Source organism: Lathamus discolor, chromosome 9, assembly GCF_037157495.1.
Source record: "Lathamus discolor isolate bLatDis1 chromosome 9, bLatDis1.hap1, whole genome shotgun sequence".
NCBI classification, from domain to species: domain Eukaryota; kingdom Metazoa; phylum Chordata; class Aves; order Psittaciformes; family Psittacidae; genus Lathamus; species Lathamus discolor.
Window position 1 is genome coordinate 7,368,659 of NC_088892.1, and position 19,604 is coordinate 7,388,262.

The 19,604-nt window shown below is 51.0% G+C and overlaps 1 protein-coding gene across 1 annotated transcript in view; it reads right to left on the reverse strand.

Moving 5' to 3' along the window:
* Positions 1-200: 200 nt before the first annotated feature.
* Positions 201-19,604, reverse strand: part of SLC16A2 (solute carrier family 16 member 2) — a 39,088-nt gene continuing 19,684 nt past the window's right edge. Inside the window, exons 2-6 of the mRNA XM_065689539.1 lie at positions 13,411-13,555; positions 9,539-10,001; positions 8,993-9,136; positions 8,233-8,461; positions 201-6,975 (exon numbers count right to left, since the gene is read on the reverse strand). Of these exons, the coding sequence (XP_065545611.1) occupies positions 6,755-6,975; positions 8,233-8,461; positions 8,993-9,136; positions 9,539-10,001; positions 13,411-13,555 (1,202 nt within the window). The 3' untranslated portion in view covers positions 201-6,754. The remainder of the gene's footprint in view (positions 6,976-8,232; positions 8,462-8,992; positions 9,137-9,538; positions 10,002-13,410; positions 13,556-19,604) is intronic.

The window sequence follows — 19,604 nt, forward strand, 5'->3', positions numbered from 1 at the left end:
TCTCCTTTAGGTACCAGTACCTCAGCACAGCCTTTCCTCAGGGTGTATGGAAGGCTTGATAGGAATAACTCCCATGTTAAACTGCCACCAGCCCAGCCCTTTTGCAATGAAGATCCTGGGCAGGCACCAGGCAGGGAGTTGGCAGCAGTCGGGAAAGCCACAGGGAGAGGAAACCTGGCAAGACACAGGCACGGACACTGTTCCTTTTTGAACTGGTTTTATTCTACACCATTTTTTTTAAACAACATTCATAAAACATTAATTACAAAACTGTGCTAATAGGGGGGAGGTTGGGTTCTTCTTTTTGCTTTTGCAGTTCAACAACCAGGAATTCACATTTTGAAAGGATACTCATACTGTTTAAGACACACATTCAAATACTTGACTTGCAGATACAAAATGTGAAGGGAATACAAACGGCTTACAAGGAGCAGATGGCACAACAAAAGGAATCATTTTGGACTTCAAGGCCTGACTTCTGCATGGAATTGTGGCTGCTTTCAGGGCACTGCTTTCAGCCCGGGACACTTTGCAGGATCCGGTTGGGGCAGGAGCTTTTCCATCCGGAGCTAACACCGGCCCCAACGGCCCTGGACTGGAGGGCTGGAGAAAGGCACCACATCAGGCTTCACTAAGGGGGGGGTGATGGCAGCAGGACTGGAGGTCCTGCCTTAAAAACAAGCTGTCTCATGAGTTACCCAAAATTCAAGCCTTGCCCCAGTGCTTTTATGTGGAGTTGGCTCCAAACCCACCCATCCGAAAGCAAATATTTGGCTTCATCCTGCTGGATTCCAGGGCAGGGGAGGGAGAGCGGGGTAATTTCCTAATTGCCCTCAGCCTCTCCAGAAATGTCCTGTCTCCAGCTTTAATAGGTTTAAATGGCTGAAACAGGATATGCTGGGAGAGTTGAGGCCTCGAGAAGCCGTGTTCTTTCCCAAAGCGATTTGATTGAAGCCAAAAACCCAACAGCATTGAGGCAATCTGGCCGTCACCAACCAGCAACGATGCTACACAAAAACCTGCTCCAGTAAACAACTCATCTCACAGGCTGTGATTCAAAGTGAACAAACAGAAAAGAGAAAAAGCTTCATTCCTTAGTAAAATGGACACTAAGTCTTGCCTCTAATGCTATGGTTAAGAGCTACGTGTGCCTTGCTGGTTGGAGGTGGACGGAGGGCGAGTGCTGGGAAGTGTTACACAAAGAGGAGAAACTTCAGAGGCACAAAACCTCCTTCCAAAGCCATGTTTCGCAGAAAACAGGAGGGTCTCTGCTTCTTTCCCCTCCTGCTTTGCCTCTGCCGGGAGCAGGGACCCAAGCCCTGCTCCTGCAATCAGTGCCGGTGCTCTACCTCGCTGGCGGCAGGGCTGGGGTGGGAAGAGGGGACACGGGGACACTGGCAGCACCTGTCCTCGGTGGGAGCACTAAGGGCACTGCAACGTTTGCAAAGATAAAACAAATCACCCCAAAAGGGGCTGTGCAGGATGGACCTGCCAAAGCCCAGTGGTAACCTCGCTGTCACCAGGACTAAAGTCCATGGAGCTGCCATGCCAAGCTGATAAAGCACCCGGAGCAATGGTCAACCCCTGGCCATGGGGACTGTCACCCTTGTAGCCACCCCTTGGGCTCAGCCACAAAACCCACTCAGAGCTGCGCAGGGATGGCAGCTCCATCCGTCCCTGTGTCTGCTTTCCTTCCAGAGGCTCTCCAAAAGAAGGGAAACAGCTCTATTTTGGTTTATTGCTTGCTGGATGAGCCCCTCTATAACGGTACCAGCTCCATCCCTGCCCTGCGTTAAGCAGAGCACACTGGAGGAGTATTTAAGGAGCACCCATCAGTCACATCACTTTCCCCAGAGGTTAAGCAAAAGAGCCCAAAGGAGATGCCCAAGTGTGGGTTTTGTGCAGAAAGGCAGCGGCTGGGCAGCAGGAGGGGGCTGCCCCGCTTGCCTTGGCAAAGGAGCCGGGGCTTTCAAAGTCATTCCAGTTTTCTGCTTCCAGCTGGATAAGGAGCAGCAATCTCCGCCAGCATGAAAATTACTGAAGCCAAAATAACCAAGGTAACCCCCAAACGAAACTGTTGAGTACAGAGGCACGTGAAAGCTGGTAATGGTTGCAGTGAAGGCTGGAGGGGTGGCAAGGGGCAGCTGGATCTGCCCCCCTCTGCGTCCAGAGGATTTGGTCCAAGTTACCTTTATGCAGGTTGTTACTCTGAGGTCTGTATGGCCACATACAGATGCAGATGTCAGCCAGGGTTAAAATCCACCCTAAGCCTCCCAAGATGCTGAACCAGAGTGATCTGAGCAAGCGTAGATGAGATCCTCAGCACCAAATCAGACTGCCCAGTGCAAATCGCTCCTAGCACCAACGTACCAACGCCAGAAGAGACGTTCTATCACTGTGGCACTGTCAGGCAGGGAAGGTCAGGAACATCCTGGCCCAACTGCAGGCCACCTCCTGCTCCTGGCTCCTCCGGACCAGGCAGCTCAGCCCGGAGGGTTGCAAACCACCCACGATGGTGGGAGGCAGAGCCAAAACGTCTTGAAAGTGGGGGTCCAAACCCCATGGTACCGCAGCAGACCTGCAAAAGCCCTCAAGCTTTGATGGCAATTAGGATGTGGCCTTCCCACAGCAGGACAATGTTAGGAAACCTCAAGCCCAGTCAAAGAGTGGCCAGAATTTGTGAAGTCTCAGCTATGTGACTTCCAAACATGCATTTCCCTGGCCACAGGACCTCAGGGCAGGGCACGCTGCAATGAAGCAGCTCCCACAGATGGTTCCAGCTTTGTTTCACAACTCCAAAGAAGCTCTAAGCCATGAATCATGGCACTTCCTGGGCAGCTCCTGCAGCTGCTGCCCTGCTCATTTGCCCATCACCAGGAGACCCGAAAGCTGAAAGCAAGCACCTCCCGAGCCCTTCCAGCTCGGCTGGTGCTCCCACTCCATCCCTCAGCCAGAGCAAGAGGAGTTAAACCCCAGGCCTCGCTCTGCAGCACCAAAAAAAAACAGAAGGAAAAGGGAAGAAAAGACAACAACTCGGGTTTGAACACCCTCAAGCTAAAGATTTAGAAAGGCAGCCCCAGCCAAGCCCCGAGCAGGGCGCTGCTGGGACACGTCCCACACTTGCTGTACACTTACACAAGGCTACACGCGAGCCTGCAGCTCTCCAAACACCCTGGGCATGGAGCAAAGCGGGTCCCTCCCTGCTCCCTTCCACCCCTTTCCCACCCAGGGCACTCAACCTGCTCCCATGGTTCCCAAAACTGGCTGAGCCCGGAGTGCCGGGCTGCACCTTCCCCTCCCATACCAAGGGAGCGGGGCAGGAATCACAGCCCGGCACTCACAGTGAGGGGACGAGTTTGGGGGGGTTTATTAGGAAGCTGAATAAAAAGTGGTTTTTGTAGAATCAGAGAATCACAGAATGGTTCAGATAGGAAAGGACCTTAAGATCATCCCAGTTCCAATTGCCTGGCATGGGCAGGGACACCTTCCACTGGAGCAGGTTGCTCCAAGCCCGGTCCAACCTGGCCTTGAACACTGTCAGGGATGAAGCATTTATCACTTCTTTGGGCACCCTGTGCCAGTGCCTCACCACCCTCACAGGGAAGAGCTTCTGCCTTGTATCACTGTGAATGCTGCCTCCTGTTCAGCCCTCATCCATCCAGAGGAGGACATGGATGTGCTGGGCAAAGATGAGTAGATCCTGATAGGAAGAAACAGGAGGAGTTTTAGAACTGAGCTTTTTGCACCTATTTGCTGTCACAGCACAAGACTACAAGAGGCTAAGAGGATGTTTAGGAGACCAAAGCAATTTCTCCCTGTTTATAGACGTTCAAATGGCCACAATCCCACCTCTCACATGCCACTAGTCTGCAAAAATTCTTTTAAACTGCCTGATACTCAAGGGACAAACCACACACACAGAGGCAGCATTTAGCTCACAAACCAACCCCAACATACTCCCCTTTATGCTGACAGACTACTCCAACCTTTGCCCTTCCTCTTCCCCTCTGTGTTTGCAGACAAGGTGAACCTTTCATTGCTGTTGCTCAAACGTGCCTTTTCTGATGCAGAATTTGCCCTCACCTTGACCAAGGGCAGGTTCTTGACCAGACAAAGATGCTGAAAGTGGTTTTGGGAGGCTGGTCCCAGATATTGGTCCAGGATAGGATGAGGGGTGGATTCCTTTGACCAAACTCAAGTAGTCCATGAATGCAGCTCATCACTCAAAATCTCCTAGAGGGTTGTAATAAGAGCAGTAGACAAAGACCACAATTCAGGAGGGATGAACATGGGTACCACCATCCCTCCTGGGAGTCTCACTGGCTCCTGGTTGACACAGAGCTGGTCTGATGCTGCTGCAGCTTTAAGCACACGCTGCACTGAAAGCGGGCTCCTCCTGGGGCAAAGACCTTTGCAGGCAGACAGAGCATTTAAGGCAAGTGGAAATCTGTAGAAATTTGGCATTTGAAGCATAAATCACCCTAGGACCAGCAAGGTTTTACCACAACAAAGTTTCATGAGGGTGCAGTCATCGGTGGTTCTGCCGTGCAGCCTCTCGCTCAGGCCAGACACAGGTCTGAGGCAGCTCTGTTTGTCCTCTTGTTGATCTGAAGAAGCTGTTTCTTGTATTTAAATCCCTCATAAGCTTTCCTTCAGGGGGCATTAAGATGAAAAACATGATTTAAGGAACTTCATTGAACAAAGGCCCCAACTCACAAAAAGACTTATGATGCAACATATGTTTTTCATTCAGCTATCAGATGGCTTTGAAGATGCCCCACTGCCAATGCTCCCAACTGAAAAACACCACTTTAATGCCTTGCCCTAGGATAAACCCAGCAAATCCCAATGCGGCCAGAGCACGGACACCATGATTCAGTTCCTGGCAATGCCCTGCTTCCCAGTGAAGCTCCTGCTGCCTCCTATGGCCTCCTAAACCAAGCGATGGGTCAGCAGAGCTGTAGCGGATGATGCAATACGGGCAATGAAGAGGGATAACAGTCACAGAAAAGGGTAGAGAAGAAAGAGGCAAATGGACATCTTGGTTTACAGTCATAAACAGACACGTCACAACACACCAGTTAATTTTCCAGCTCATATAGGGACAGAAGGGCCACAAAACCACAAGACCTTCTACTGCATTAGCCAACATGGATTAAAACCAGGACCAGAGGGACATGCAGGATCCTGAGCCTATATACAAAGGTCCCACCGCTGCTCACAGGATGGCCTCCAATGAAACCAAGTCTCAACAGCAAAGCTTTGTCTTGGTGTTACAAACCCCTACATGAGGGATGGGGAGACCCATGCCACACATCCCTCTTTAGGCTTCTCACTTTTTAATGGCAGATGAATAAAATGAAAATACAACAAAGGATGGTTTTGCAGCCAGGATAAACACAAGCTTTGTTTCTTGCTCTCTCCTGGGTTATTATTCCCAGGAAAAGGTACCCTGGTCCTGGCCAGCCCCACTGACATGAGGACCCACCAAGGCAGGAGGACTACACAAGGCTGAGCTCTGCCTCCGCTCTCTGAGGTGGGTACCCATGGGCTGTGCTGCTTTCTTGAGCTCTCTCCCTCTCCCCCTGGGGACAGCATTGACCCTGCACTAGCTCTGCACAGCAACACACAGGCTCTGAGTTAAACACTGCCGGGGCTTTTAAACCCTTTGCAAACACCGGGCTTCCCCCGCCAATACTAACATATGGTTATTGCTGCATAATACACAACTGGCCCTAAAAAAGAGCAGTGACACCCTGTACCCCGATCTAACTGCATCCATGCACCCATGGGTGCCCTGTGCCTGGCAGGGAAGCTGCCTCCTGGAATGAAGTGAGCCCATAACATACAGGGCTCCATCCCAAACCCTGTGTGCCTTGACATCTCCAATGTGTCCATCTCAGCCGCTTGCCCATGGCTTTCACCTTGCAGAGCCAGATCCTGTGGGCTGTGCTGGGAGCTGCTCCTCTCTTTCACACCTTGAAAGCCCAGTCATTAGTCACAGAGTAAGAAAACAGAGGTGGAAAGTGGCTAAGGGACCTGCTGGTCTCGTCCATGTATTTTTAAGGCATATTTTGCAGGAACATGTTGCTCCTGCGTGGCTCTGGTGGGTGAGGGTGGAAAGACTGGAGCTGGCTGAGCTCCCCATGGTCCCAGCTGCAGCTCCCTGGTGTGTGGGAAAGCAGCGGAAAAGGAATCAAGAAGGTTAAAACAGGACACGCCGACCATTTATTTGGTTTGTGCATTGGACTAAAGCAGCCTTTTTCCTTCTTCCGATCTGCTGGCTCCAAACCAGCCTCTGGTGCTGGACGGGAGGGGGCTGTCCTGCTTGGACATGACACCCAAGTGGCACCGATGGGCAAAGGATGGGCAGCTGCTTCCACAAGCTCCATCTGCAGCCTGCTTTGAAAAGGCATTTGTTAGCTGTAAACCTCTGTTGTGACGTAGAGAAAACCAGGGAGAGGAGCAGGAGATCGATCAAGTTTGGATCCTGGTGAGAAAGTTCTCCTTAGAAAAAATGGTTAAAGGGAAAAAAAAAAAACACCAAAAACAGGCTTTGAAACCAAAATTGTCCCCAAAAAAGAGCGTTTCTGCTAGTTAAAAGCCTTTAACTAGAAGACCTTTGTGTGGGTTTTTCTTTTACAAACATAGTGCATCTGCAATCACTGGGAATTACAGTCCGTTGAGGAAAGGACCTGTGCTTGGGCTATGGAGAGGCTGCTGGTGGTGACAGTGAGTGTCGGTGAGCGGGGTGTTATATGTGCGCTTCAGAGGCTGGACAGCCTGGCAGCAGCTCCCCGTTCACCACCGCCTCCGAGGACAGCATCTTGTCTTTGCCAGAATCCAGGCGCTGCTTCTTCAGCATCCTCTGATGGACCAGCGGGACAACAGAGAGCACCAAGCCACCGATGATGGGGGGGACTCCGGCAAAATAAAAGGCTGCATCGTAATTCCCAAAATAATCATTGAGGTATCCTGGAAGAGAGGAACAACAGTGGTTATAGCCCTGTCAGTCTAAGGACCAACTCTTTTCCTCCCTTGAGTGCTCCAACCACCAGATCTGGGTTTTTAAACCAATCCTTTTTCTATTGCATTCCTTGGAGTTTGTATGCCCCTGGTTAAAGGATGTGCACAGCCAGCACTGTGTAGCAAGGAAGCCAAGGAAAGCCTCAGCTGTCCTTCCTATTTAACCAGAACAGGACACAACTGGCACACATCCCGAACAATCCCATACACAAGCTGAGGCAGTGTTAAGCAGCCAAACACTTCAGGTGACTCTTCCCAGGGCCTTGCCGGCCAGGAGCTCATGAGAAAAATGGGCAGGGGCTGTTCCTCTGCAGATGGCTTCCATGTGGAAGGCAAACCTCCTTGGTTTGCTTATGGATATTTTATCTATGTGGGGGTTCCAGTCAGTTACAAACAATAACCGATCCCTTAAAAACCAATGGGGTTCTGCACTTGTTGTTTTGGCAAGTTCTGCCACAGCCAGGAATCCTTGGAGAATAGCACATTGCTATTTATCAGCACTGGAATATCCCTCCTGCCTGGGCATTATGTCCATGAAAAAAGCCCCTTCACTCAGCTCCTGATGCAAATGTACTGCAGCAGCACCCTAACAGCAAGACATCTGCAACCCCCCTGTTCCTTCAAGGGGGTGTTAAACTGAATTTGGCTGCCAGAAGCAGAAAGTTCAGAGGCACTTAAACAGCTTTAGCTTTGAAATTGCTGATGCAGACATTCTGCTGTTCAAGGGGCAGCTTCCTCAAGGTGCTCACTGTTAGGGACATTGTGGTTATCACTGTGCTTAAACCCACACACAAGTCTTGGGAAGACATAGGTTCAGGTGGTTCCATCTTTTGCTTTGATTCAACAGTCCAGGGGCTGAAGATATCTGCTAGCCATCAGTCTCCAGATATCTAAAATGACTTCTAAAAAACTAATTATCTGCCATTTTTTAACTCAGATTCAAAGAGAAATCAGTTAATGTGATCTTGGGTCACTCTCACTGTTCCCCCTCTGGTCACCTTCCATCACCCAAGATGCTACAGGACATAGCAATGAAGTGATGCTACATCCATACTTCTACCCCCATGCAACATGATAACTCAGAAAATTCAAATATATTCCATATATCTCATCTCACACCAAAATATCACCACAGCTGAAAGGTTCTGCAAGGATCTGCTCCCTCCCAACAGCTGGGTCCAGGTCCGGCACGGCGGCACTACCAACCTGCTATCGGCGTACCCGCGGTCATGGGCACAGCCATCAGCCCCATGAGGTACCCTATGGCCTGGGATGCCTGCATGGGCCCCACCAGCTCGAAGGCAATGGGGGCCATGATGGTGGTGAAGAAGCCATCGCAAAGGCCGAGGAAGAGGCAGATGACAATGACACCCTCAAACCCTTGGCACTGGGGAATCATCATGCAGAGGATGCCCAACAGGACGAAGGATGCAACCTGGGGAGAAAAAAGTGGGCACGTCATTGGGGTGCAGGATGAGTGGGAATGGGCAGCAGGAAGTATCATGAAGATGATCCTGAACAGGTCCAATGACATCGTTGCCTCCTCTGGACCCAGCAATGCCATCCAGCCTCTGCTCTCATCTCGGAGAGGCCTTTATGAATGACCTTATAAGAAGCTTTGGGAAGGATTATCTGCTGGATTAGCTGCTACATTTCAGCAGTTTGTTCTTCAGAAACCACAAGAAGGTGAGAGGCTGTCCAGCAATTTGGGATGAGCTGGGACAGCAGATTTTGATTGCTGAACAGACACTGAGACCTCAAATCAAGTGTATAACTTCTCTGTGCACCTTTCTGTAATAAATATTCTTCCCTAACAGCAGACAAGGGTGTTAGCTAATAACCAGAAAAGGATTTGCAGTCTGTAGTTGACAGTGATTAAGCAGAGTGCCAATACTGATGTAGAGATGCTATCCCCTGCCCCACACTGTTAAGCCAGCAGCTACATGGAGGGTTGGACACAACATACCTGCAGGTAAATCTTCTTCAGCCCGGGAATGCAGTCACCAATGCGGCCTGCAATCAGGCGCCCCAGCCCTGACATGGCTCCAAGGCAAACAGGGAGGATCCAGTCCTTTTTGGTTTCTTGAAATCGCTTCTCCACGTATTTTACCTGGGACGGAGGGAAGGGTGCAAGGATGTGAATCCGCAGTTAATCCCTCTCATATCCTAAAAAAGGGACGAGACTTCCCACAGAGAGCTTGTGGTTGTGTGACCCTCATGTCCACACCAAGCTGACCTGCACACACCAACCCAACAGCCTCCTCTTTTCCTGTTACCAATGCTTGTCCTCAGGAGCCATGTGAAGCGACCACTCCGCACACCCGGGCACAGAGGACACAGCAGCATTAACAAGCTGCTTCCTCCCATCATTCTCCCTGTTTACAGGACATGCCTGCAGCAGTTTCTTAGCTTCAAGGCCCTTTCCCTAATGCACATCTTCACCTTCCCACCTCTTCCTTGCCTGCATAGAGAGGGACCTGCCTTCAATTCCAGCCCTAGCCAAGGCTCTTACCAGGTTCGTGTAGGGTACAAGATATCCCAGGACAGCAGTAGCAATGCCAAAGGCCCAAATCCGATAGGTCTTCCTCCGGAAAATCCTCAAGTTGAAATACTTGCGTGTCTGGGACCAGCATTGCTGCCGCATGCTCCGGCTGCCCAGCTTGTCCTGCCCATCCTGCCGAGAGTCACAAGAAGGCGGCAAGATGGGCCGATAGGTCATGGACAAGAATATCTGGATGAGCATTAAGGCACTGAGTACTTGGAAAGTATGTGCCAGCCCAATGGCTTCCCCAACAACCTTCAGGAAGAAGGGAAGTGGCACGGAGATGAGGCAGCTGCCGCCTGCCACGATGCCGTTGGCCAAGCCAAGGCGGCGCTTAAAGTAGTGACCAAGGATGACCAGCGAGGGCTGGAAGGCGAAGGAGCTGCCACAGCCAAAGAGGATCCCATATGTGAAATAACGAACTTCCAGAGACCTAGTGGAGAAAAAACCCAAAACACATGGAGGTGGTTACATTACGCACAGGTAAGGAAGCCGCCTCCCCTGTGGTCCTGAGTCAAGACCCAGGTCTCACATGCCACAGGTGCTACACAGACAGGCTGGCCTCAAGGAGCTTATTCCCTAGCCAAAGCAAGGATTATCCTCATTTCACAGCTGGCACTTTAAGTCTTCCAGAACATGAAGGCTAGCTGGGGAGTGCTTTCTGCAAAGAGGAGAGGGCAGCAGCCAACCTGCCCTCCTTGGGAAGATGACCTAGCACGAATGGCTTTTAAACTACAACAAGCAAGGTTTTCTAAAGGTAGCCAGGGTGGGTTATTTTTAGCTGGAAATACATTTTTTCCCCACTGAAAGGACTAATTGGAAACATTGTGCACCCAGTGTTTGAAAGCAGAAGGCACCGGCCTTGCTGGTCATTAGGCACTTAGGAAGGAAACATTGAGTTTCTGCCCAGACTTCAGGCTGGTTAATTAAGTTGTTGTTCTTTAAGCTGCTCTGGGACCTTCAATTAGACAGTTAATCAATCTCATTTGTACCTTACACTGGTAGCTGCTCTCGAGGAGGGAGCAAAGTGGCTGCTATACACAACAGGTGGAGAGCTCTTGGAAGGAGCCATTTCCCAGTTGCCGGCCCAGTTTTGTCAACAAAAGCAGCTGAGAAAGGAGCCTAAATTTAGGCAGTGCAAATAACCCATCGTGCTGCTCACCAGATGAAAGACTCCTCTTCATCCCCATGCAGTACACTCAGCTGCAAGAGTCTGGGAAGGGAGTGTGATGGGACCTTTTGGGCAGCTCACCCGCCACGCATGCTGCACAAACAGGGTCTTTACACCAACACTCGGAACAACTTGTGCGCTACTGAGAGCTGCTCATGCAGCAAGCAAGAAGAGAGCAGCCCAGATCTAACAGAGAGTTTGAAGCTGAGGAAACGTTTACAACCTCATCATTTCTTCCATTACCTGCTTGTCTCTTTAGCTGGCCAAGCAGAGAGCAGAGCGTGCTTGCTGTACCCAATGGCTCAAATGACTGTCACAAAAGGCAATTTCCAGCTATTCCAAAACAAAGCCACATCAGAAACCCCCTCTGCAGGAGCCAGGCAAGCAGCGGGGCCTTGCAGGCTGTCACCGACCTCCCACACACCAGCCCTGACCATCTCAGCCGAGTCACACCAGCTTTGGCACTGCACTAAGCTGACGTGTTGGATAAATGGAGACAAATGCTGCGGTTGGCCATCTGCTCCGTGCGGATGCTAAGACACCCCTGCATGAGCATGGGCTCCTTTTAGCCATGCTTTTTAGCCAGGATTTCCCACCCTGCTTGCTGGGAATCGGCCATCTGCCCTATGGTGGATGGGCATCATTTCCTTTGGTTAACAAGGTCTCCCATGGAAAGAGCTGATGATGAGAGCAGGAGACGCCCTGATGCAAGGCAGCGAAGAGAAAAAGCTTTGCCTCAACCCCATCCAGAAAACTTCAGCCTTTCCCAGAGCTCTGCTTTTCACTATATTTTGTTCCTTTAGTGGTTTTCATATGAAACTCCCAATACTTTGAGAGCAGGAGGTACTGAGCATGAGCTTTGGAGGCTTGGTGGCTGAGTGGGGTTCTGGATCAGCTCGATGCAGTGCTGGGAATCCCCCGCACCTCTATTTGGACAAAGCAAACCTATTTTAGAGAAACCAGGAGATAAAGGTTTGTTCAGGCTTGATCCAACCCTGCCTGAGGCCACCAAACCCAGGCTGTGTCCCCCTTTACAGCAGCAGCTCTTGAACAGCAGCTCCCTCTGCACTAGTGCATGTAGCACAGCTGGCAGTGAGTGGGTCATCTCCAGCTGTGGCTGGGGGAGCTGCCAAGGGGGACCAGGAAGAAAAGCTTCTCCATTGTTCTGGGTGAGCAGGCTAGCTCCAAATTTCAGGACTGGCCTTCGCCATCCAAATGGAGCAGTGCCAAATCCCACAGCCTTGCTGCTCTTCCTCCGGCTCGGCTGTGCCGAAGGCAGATTCCCTCGCTGCAGTCCAGCTGCAAAGGGGCTCCTTTCTCCCTTAAAAGGCAGCCAAAGGAATGCGAACTGAGAGCAAAAAGGCAGGAAATGGGAATTTCAGCTCTGGAGCTCTCCTGGAAATAATACTCTTCTCTGTCTGTGCTGTTTGGGTTCTTTTTAAGCCAAACACAACGAACCACTGGCAGCGATACGGTCCCAAGAGCTCGTTTTCTTTGCACGAACATTTTACAAGAGGGGGGAGAATATTACAAGCTTCTTTGATTAGAAGGAAAGCAAGATTACATGGGAAGCGCCTGTGATCTGCACTGCCAGGAGCCCAGCATTCCTTCAGGACTGACTGCACTTTCCCTGATTACTATTATCTTTCGGAACACAAGGGGTGGCACCTGCAGGGGAAGCTGCAGTGTGGTTCTTTCCACACTGCTGCCCATGCTGCTTCCCAAGGTGGTTTTAGCATTCCAAGGCCACTGGCTGAAATTTGCCCCAGTCCTCAATCCCCCTCCATGTAGTGGGGGGCTCCCAGAGCTGGGGACTTGGGGACCCATCACACAGCACCTCTCCACAGGGAACCAGGGCTGTGGCAAGCATGGTTTCAATGACCAGGGTGAAAGGGAGCTGGTGGTCTGCTATCTTGTGCAGGCAGGGTGGGCATGGAGGAGCACAGCAGAGGCAACTTGCCCGCTGGGAAACTAGTGTGTACTTGCTTTAAAAAACCCCACTTGAAGCATTTTAATTAAAACAATATTGATTTGAACTGAAATCCAACCCAAAGCAATGCTTTTTCTACAGAAAAATGATTCTTTGGAAGGTGTCTCCATAGTGCCCTTGAGACTCCGTTTTAACAAGTGCTGCATAAAGGAGCCCAGAGGTGACCTCTTTTTGCTCCCACAAAGATGCAAATGTCTTGGGCTGGAAAGACTCTCACACTGAATCAGGTATACCCAACATCCAAATGCACCCCCCAAACTTACTAAGCATTAATTCACTTTCAGTACCAAATGTGAAATTGGTTGCAAAAGAGAATGGTTTTGTCCACGAGTGTCTCTTTGGAGCTGCCTGCAAGAGGCACCGCCAACTTCTCATTGTGTTTTAAAGATCAAATGAGGGACCTGAGAGCTGAAATCCCATAAGCTAAAGCCCCTCACTCAGGTCAAATTTGCTCTCTTGTTATAGAAGGACAAAAGAGTAACTTGGTTCACTTTGGAGAGTAACAGGCTGAGTGCACGTGAGCTGGACATGGGCTGTAGGGATACCAGGAGCCCTCTCATCTGGGTGGAAACCACCTGCTTTGCCCCAAAAGGCAGCAGCAACATGTAGACAGAGGGGTTGGAGGGAACAGCAAGGAAGAGGAGCTTGCTGAGGAGCTGAATGGCCTCTTTGCAGCCTTACTTGGTGAAGGAGCTGGAGAGCAGCCCAATGAAGGCGATGGCAGCTCCTGTTGCTGCTGTGGTCCTGCAGCCGATCCGGTCAGTGAAGATGCTGACAATGGGAGAGCAGAAAAAAATCATGCCCATGGCCAAGGAGCCGACCCATGCTGGGGAGAAAGAGAAGAAAGGTGAAGGTCAGGGTGGAACATTAAATAGGGGCCAGGAGGGGAGAAAACAGGGACCAACTCAAGCTTTGAAGGTGGCCGTTCAGAGAAGCAGCCCCACTACACTGTTACTAATGGCACAGCTCACAAAGAGCACTGTTATAAACTGCACTGCCCACCAGCATCATGGACAGGGTGCAAACTGCAGCGTCTCACTGGTCAGGTTTCCCTTCTATTCCCCTCCACTGGGTTCACCCGTGTTATAGGGAAGGTGCTGAGCTTTCCACACATTTTTCCTAACGGCCCTTGTGTGATGAAGAGCCCTAGGCTCCTCAGGAGCCCTTCATCCTGCGATGTAGGAGCCCTAACGATGCTTCCACTTATGCTGTTTCCACAAGGAGCCCCCCCAAGCTCCTCAGAGCTCTCTGCTCCCTGGCTTTGGCTATAAAGGGTTTCCTATCTTGAGCTGTAGCTCTGTGTCCCCAGGTACCACACTCATCCAATCACCACTCCCCAGGGACAGGACAGTCTCACCTGCCCCTTTCCCCACCTTTAGTGGGGATTTCTGACTGCAGCTGAGCTGATGGGAGACACATGGGTTGTGCCAGGTTGGATCACAGCCCTGGTCCTGCCAGGTGATGCCCAAGCGAACCATGATCTCATGTCTCCTACCAACCCACCTCTGGAGAAAACCACTGTCTGTCTTTTTTTTTTTTCCAGAAGCTTTTATTATTCCCAGATTATTTCAGCTCATCTTCTCCCTGCCCTCCACTGTCTTCAATGGTTTCTGTGACTATTTTGGGGAGGAAAGGCAGGATTTCAAGAAAAGCAATGTGGTAAGGAAAAACATCTCAGTTTACCAGCTCCGAGGAGAAGAAAGCAGTCCTTTTGGTGGGGTGTGAGGCAGGATGGACAGACAAAGGGGCCCCAGCCCTACCTGGCACCAAGTGGAGGGACCTCCTGGAGCATCTCCCAGCTCCAGCTCTGGGCTGCCAAGAATGATCTGCCTCACACAGGCCCCAGGACATGTGCTCCTTGCTTTTTTTAATCCCTTTTTTGGGGGCTGTTGTTTTTGCACCCAAACCAAACACTTTGTAAACCCTTTTAGCACAGCCCTGCACAATAACAACCCCTCCTTCAAGAGCCCTGAGATCTTCAGAAAATAGCAAACCCTGGTTATACAAGAGCCTCTCCAACCTCTGCCTTTCAAAAAGGACCACAAAAAGAAGCCCCTGCTAGCCTGGGAAGAACTGACCATTCCAAATTAGTTACAAGTTTTCAAGGACCCAATTTAGTCCGAAGTCTTCCTTAACAAATACAGAGCAGAGCAATGAAAAGAAAAGCAAGGTCCAAGCTGGAACCTCGTGGTGCTTGCCAGGCTCTTGTCTCAACACCAGGCAAAATGCAGAAGGGTGAGGGAGACAGAGAGGACCCCCCTCTCCAGCTGATTTTCTTGGTTATAAACACAAGGCACAGCGCAATGAAAGTCCTTCTAATAGGATTAGGTGGCACGGCTCCAAAGAGCCGTCCAAAACAACTCCGAGAGGGGGTGAGGGGTGGGAGCAAAGCCAAGATGGAAAAGGCTCGTTAAATTGGATAATATACTTCCAGAAATGTTCCTTCTACTCCAGCCAAGGCAGTAAAACGTTAGATGGCCCCATCATGTTTGAAGTTTGTTATTTTTGGAAATTACTTTAAGAAACACGGAAATAAAAGCATAAAGCAAAGTATTAAATTTAAAGGGCCAGATTCGGAGCTTAATAACGCAGAGATTTACATGCAAATAAGCAGTATCAATCTCTGGCCCTAAAAACACACACTCACCTGCAGAGATCAAAGCAAACCCAGGGCGAGAGGCTCAGCAACAGGCGCTTAAAAGCTCCTCCAGCTTTGGGTTTGTCAAAAGGAGGTAGCACTCAATTAAAACCGGTAAACACAAAAATAGAGTCCTGTGGCAAATTGCTCTACCTTAGAGAAAGGGCTTACCACAAGCAATGAATAAAAATAGGCTTGGGGAAGAACATAAAGTTAAAATTAGTAAGAACAATAGCCTCACTTCCAGAGCGGGGTTTTGTCTTCCCAGCGAAGCCCCGGGAAGCCAGGAGGGCTGGGCGAGCTCCAGCGCTGGAAGGAAACCTCAGCAAGATCTGGGGGTAGGAGAGAGCCACCTCGGTTGCAGCTCTGGTCCCAGTGATTCACACCAAGGTAGCCCCTGGGGAAGCGGTTGTGTGATTCCATTCACCCCCACACTCCTGTTTTATCCTCACCGTGATGGTGGTGATCTCCTTCACCTGGGTCAGGGCAAGGCTGGAGGAAAGCCAAGGCAGAAAACCACAGGTTGGGATAAAAATGAGGTTCAGGTGAAATGTGGTCCCAAACCTGCACCTTTAGACAGGGAGCCGGAGTCTCTGGATCTGCTCCAGGGAATGAGGGTTTATTTTTAGCAATCTGTGCAGCACAGTATTGGAATTTCTCCTGGATTTTCCTAGACATGAAGGGCAGAGGCAGCTATTCCTCTGGTGGAAACGAGACAGGGCTTAACCAGCCTGAGTCAGGGCTTCCTTTCGGCAGCTCCTCCGATGCTGGAGAAGTTATGACTTGATTTAAAGCCCACAGGATAAAAATAAAAAGAGGGGAATCTTTGCTTCTGATTTCCATAGGGTTTGGATGAGATTGTTAATTCCTCACTTGGCCACACCTCGCAACCCTCTGTGGCTGATAACCTGGGCGAGATACTGAAACACACAAAGACAAGCCCCCACAAGAGGCGTGAAGCCTTATCAGTGGCATGGTGCCATCAAGCAGATCCTGAAAGAAAAGATGGACTGAATCCAGCTGGGGATGGGGCTGGAAGAAGCTCAAGAGCTGTGCAGAACTTGGACAGGAGTCGGGCTGAGACTTGACTGAGTCTCAAGGTGCCATGAGTCCAACCACATCCCTGGAGTGGCTGGTTTTGGAGCTGCCTGGCTGGATGCTGCAAGGGCTGGATGCTGGCTGGTATTGGCCAAGAAACCCCCTCTCCAAGAGTTGCCTTTAAGGAAACACCAAAAGCTTCAGAAACCACCTCTTTAGGGTTTGGTTTGGGGTTTTTATTTTTAGGGGAAAAAAAAGCATTTAAAGTGATCTCCTTTTGTGAGGAGGAGCAAAGATGACTTCTGATTAGGGGCTGGTAGCATTACAAGTGGCTCAACACATGCTGTCCCTCCCTGAAAGCCATCTCTCCGCTCACCCTGCTTGGCACTGTGAGATACATCAAGACCAGCCTTACCCATGCCACCCTGCTCCCACCCAGAATCCCTCCTGAAGGCAATAAGACAGCAGCTGGGGAGCCATTAACCCACCCCCCCCCCCGGATCATGTACCCCACTCCTTGCTGCTTGCTCTGGCAGGGACCATGACACCCTGCTGCCACCCAGGCCACCAGCAGCCTCCAGAGCTGATAGGACCTTCCTGGTGGTCCTAGGGATGCTTTGGGGTATGGAAAGAGCCCAGCATGGGGCAAATGCCCCTTTGTTGGAGCAGAGAGGTTGACCACGGGGAGCAGCAGCCCTCCCACAGCATGATCACATAGGATGAAGCTCTAGCTGTTCAACTCACAGCTTGACTCACAAAGACAGCCAAACTGTTGGCCTATGGCAGGTCCAAAGCAACAGGTCCTTCAACATGGACATGGGAATACAGTGGCTGAGGATCTCTAAGAAGAGCATGATGCAGTGATGTGGGAGATGTGGCCAAGCTGAACCTTCATCCCTGGCACCGCTCACTCTGGGCTCAAGGCAGTAGAAACTGGGCTGGTGACTCATTTGACCATCAGCCCAACATCATCAAGCTGTGCCCATGATGGAGCTCTGGCACCAGGCATGCTTCAGCCACCAGGTCCTCCTCCTGCCAGAGGGTGCCAACGCTGCTGCAGACCCAGAGGAGGACTGACACATGGGGGTCAGGACCTGCGATAGGGCCGGTGATGCCAAGGGACCAGGGAGGGCTGTGAGCACCATGGCCACATGTTCATGGCAGCAAGAGACAGGCAGGACCCCTGGGGTCAGTCCAGGCAGGTCCCAAGTGCCAGACACCGGATCAGCTTGCTTTCATGCGTGGCCATCCCAAAAGGATGAAAAGCTCCTTGCTGGCTTTTTCCTGAGCCGAAAAAGGTTTCTGGGAGCGGAGCAAGGTGGGTGGCAGGAAGGTGAGAAACAACAGGAGAATACATCACCGCTCCGAGACGCAGATCCTGGTATTTAGCTCATTGTTCCAAAAAACATCATTAAACCCTCGTACTGCGTAGCACTTGCGGCCAAGCCTATTTGTTCCTTTAAAAATTAATCTCCAGGGAGAGAGAAGGAAGGGACGTCGCTCTCAGACGTGCTTCCCCGCTGACCCAAATACCTCCGGCTGGAGGGATCAAGGGCCAGGAGGTGACCTCAGATCCGCCACTGGAGGAAGTGTCTTCCCTCGCTTCCCGCGGCTTCTCCCGCTTGTGCGGTGCAGCCAGGACACGGCGGCTGCTGGAGGGGATGGGGACATGCTGCAGCGGGTCACCTTCCCCCGGCACTTGGCATTTCTTGGATGAGAGATGCGGCAGCCAAAGGTAACTCACTTCCATCTCCCCATCTGCACCGCTCCTCCAAGGAATAAGTAGCCTCTTGACTCCCGTTTTCTGAGGACAGGGAAGCTCTGCTAGCGGGATAAACCTCATCACACATCTTCAAAGCCCTTCGCAGCCCTACCCGGCTCCCTTTGCAGGTGGCCTGTAAGTCCAGGCAATCTGATGGCCCTACCTACATAGACACTGCGGGGAAGCAGATGACTGTACCCGTCCCCTGTGGAGCTGATGCATGCCACTCGCTGCACATCTGCAGTGGAAATGAAGCAGCTGTTTTATCTTGTGCCCTTAAAAAGCAATTTGCGTCATCCTCTTGCTCAAAGTACAGCCTGAAATGCTCCCGGCGGCTTGGCCCCATGTGCTCAACACCCCGCATGGACCGAGCCCATGCCAGCAGGGTAGGTCAAGGCTTAAATGAAGGCAGACGCAAAGTGACATCTGAGGAGGCCACTGCAATGCACAGCAGGAAGAGAAACTAAGCTAAAGAGCAGCAAACCAAAGCTGAGGAGCAGCTGGGCTCCTCTGGATGGGAGGTGGCGGTAGGGCCATGCGGTGGCAGCCACCATGCATCACGTGCAGCTAAAAGCCAGATAAACTCATTAATTGTATAGCAAGCCCTGCTTGGTACCATACCCTAAAGCTTCAGAACAAAGTCCTCCTTTATCAGGTTTGGGTGACTTCTCCCCCCCCTTCCTTCTTTTGGAAACAATTCCATAAAAGACTGAAAATTGGAATAAATGGAATTATTCAGAGGAATTATTCAAGGTCAGGTCTGGCTAAAGACCCTTTCACAGTACCCTGTTCGTGACAGTATTAGAGCAGACTAAGGAAAAGTGGGAATGTCACTGGAGAAGTGGCAGCTACCATCATCACTGCATGTTCCCATGACCATGGATAACACAACAGCTTCCCAGACCAGCAGGCATCCATCCAGTCTTTGCCATAGGAAACTTAAAGAATCAGGTTCTGCCTGCTCCAGGAGCACAGGGAAGCAGAGCAGGACAGGATGGGAATGCACTATGCTTTAAAACACACTACATCTCTCTCGATCAGGCCGCTCTGCCTTCCCTTGCTCTCAAGGACACAGGGGACTTTAAAGGGACAGTGCCCAGGCCACCTCCTGTAACCACTAAGTGGCAGATACCAGCTTATGTGAGAGGAAAGTGTCAATATTAGCTGTCCTGTGGCCATGTTAAGCAGAGATGGAGACAGATCTGTGGTTTTGCTTGGCAAGCGGCAGGCACAGAGTGTTTTCCTGAGGTTCATGCACTGAGCATCTCGGAGAAACTCAGCCCCAGCCACATTTTGCATCGTTTCATTCCAAAACCATAAAATTCAACCCTGTATAGAGCAAAATGGCGCTGGAGCTCACGTCTGAGCTGCATCACATTCTCCCCGTCCACAGCCCGGCTCCCACTCGGCCTCGGAGGCCCCAGAGCTGGTCCAGAA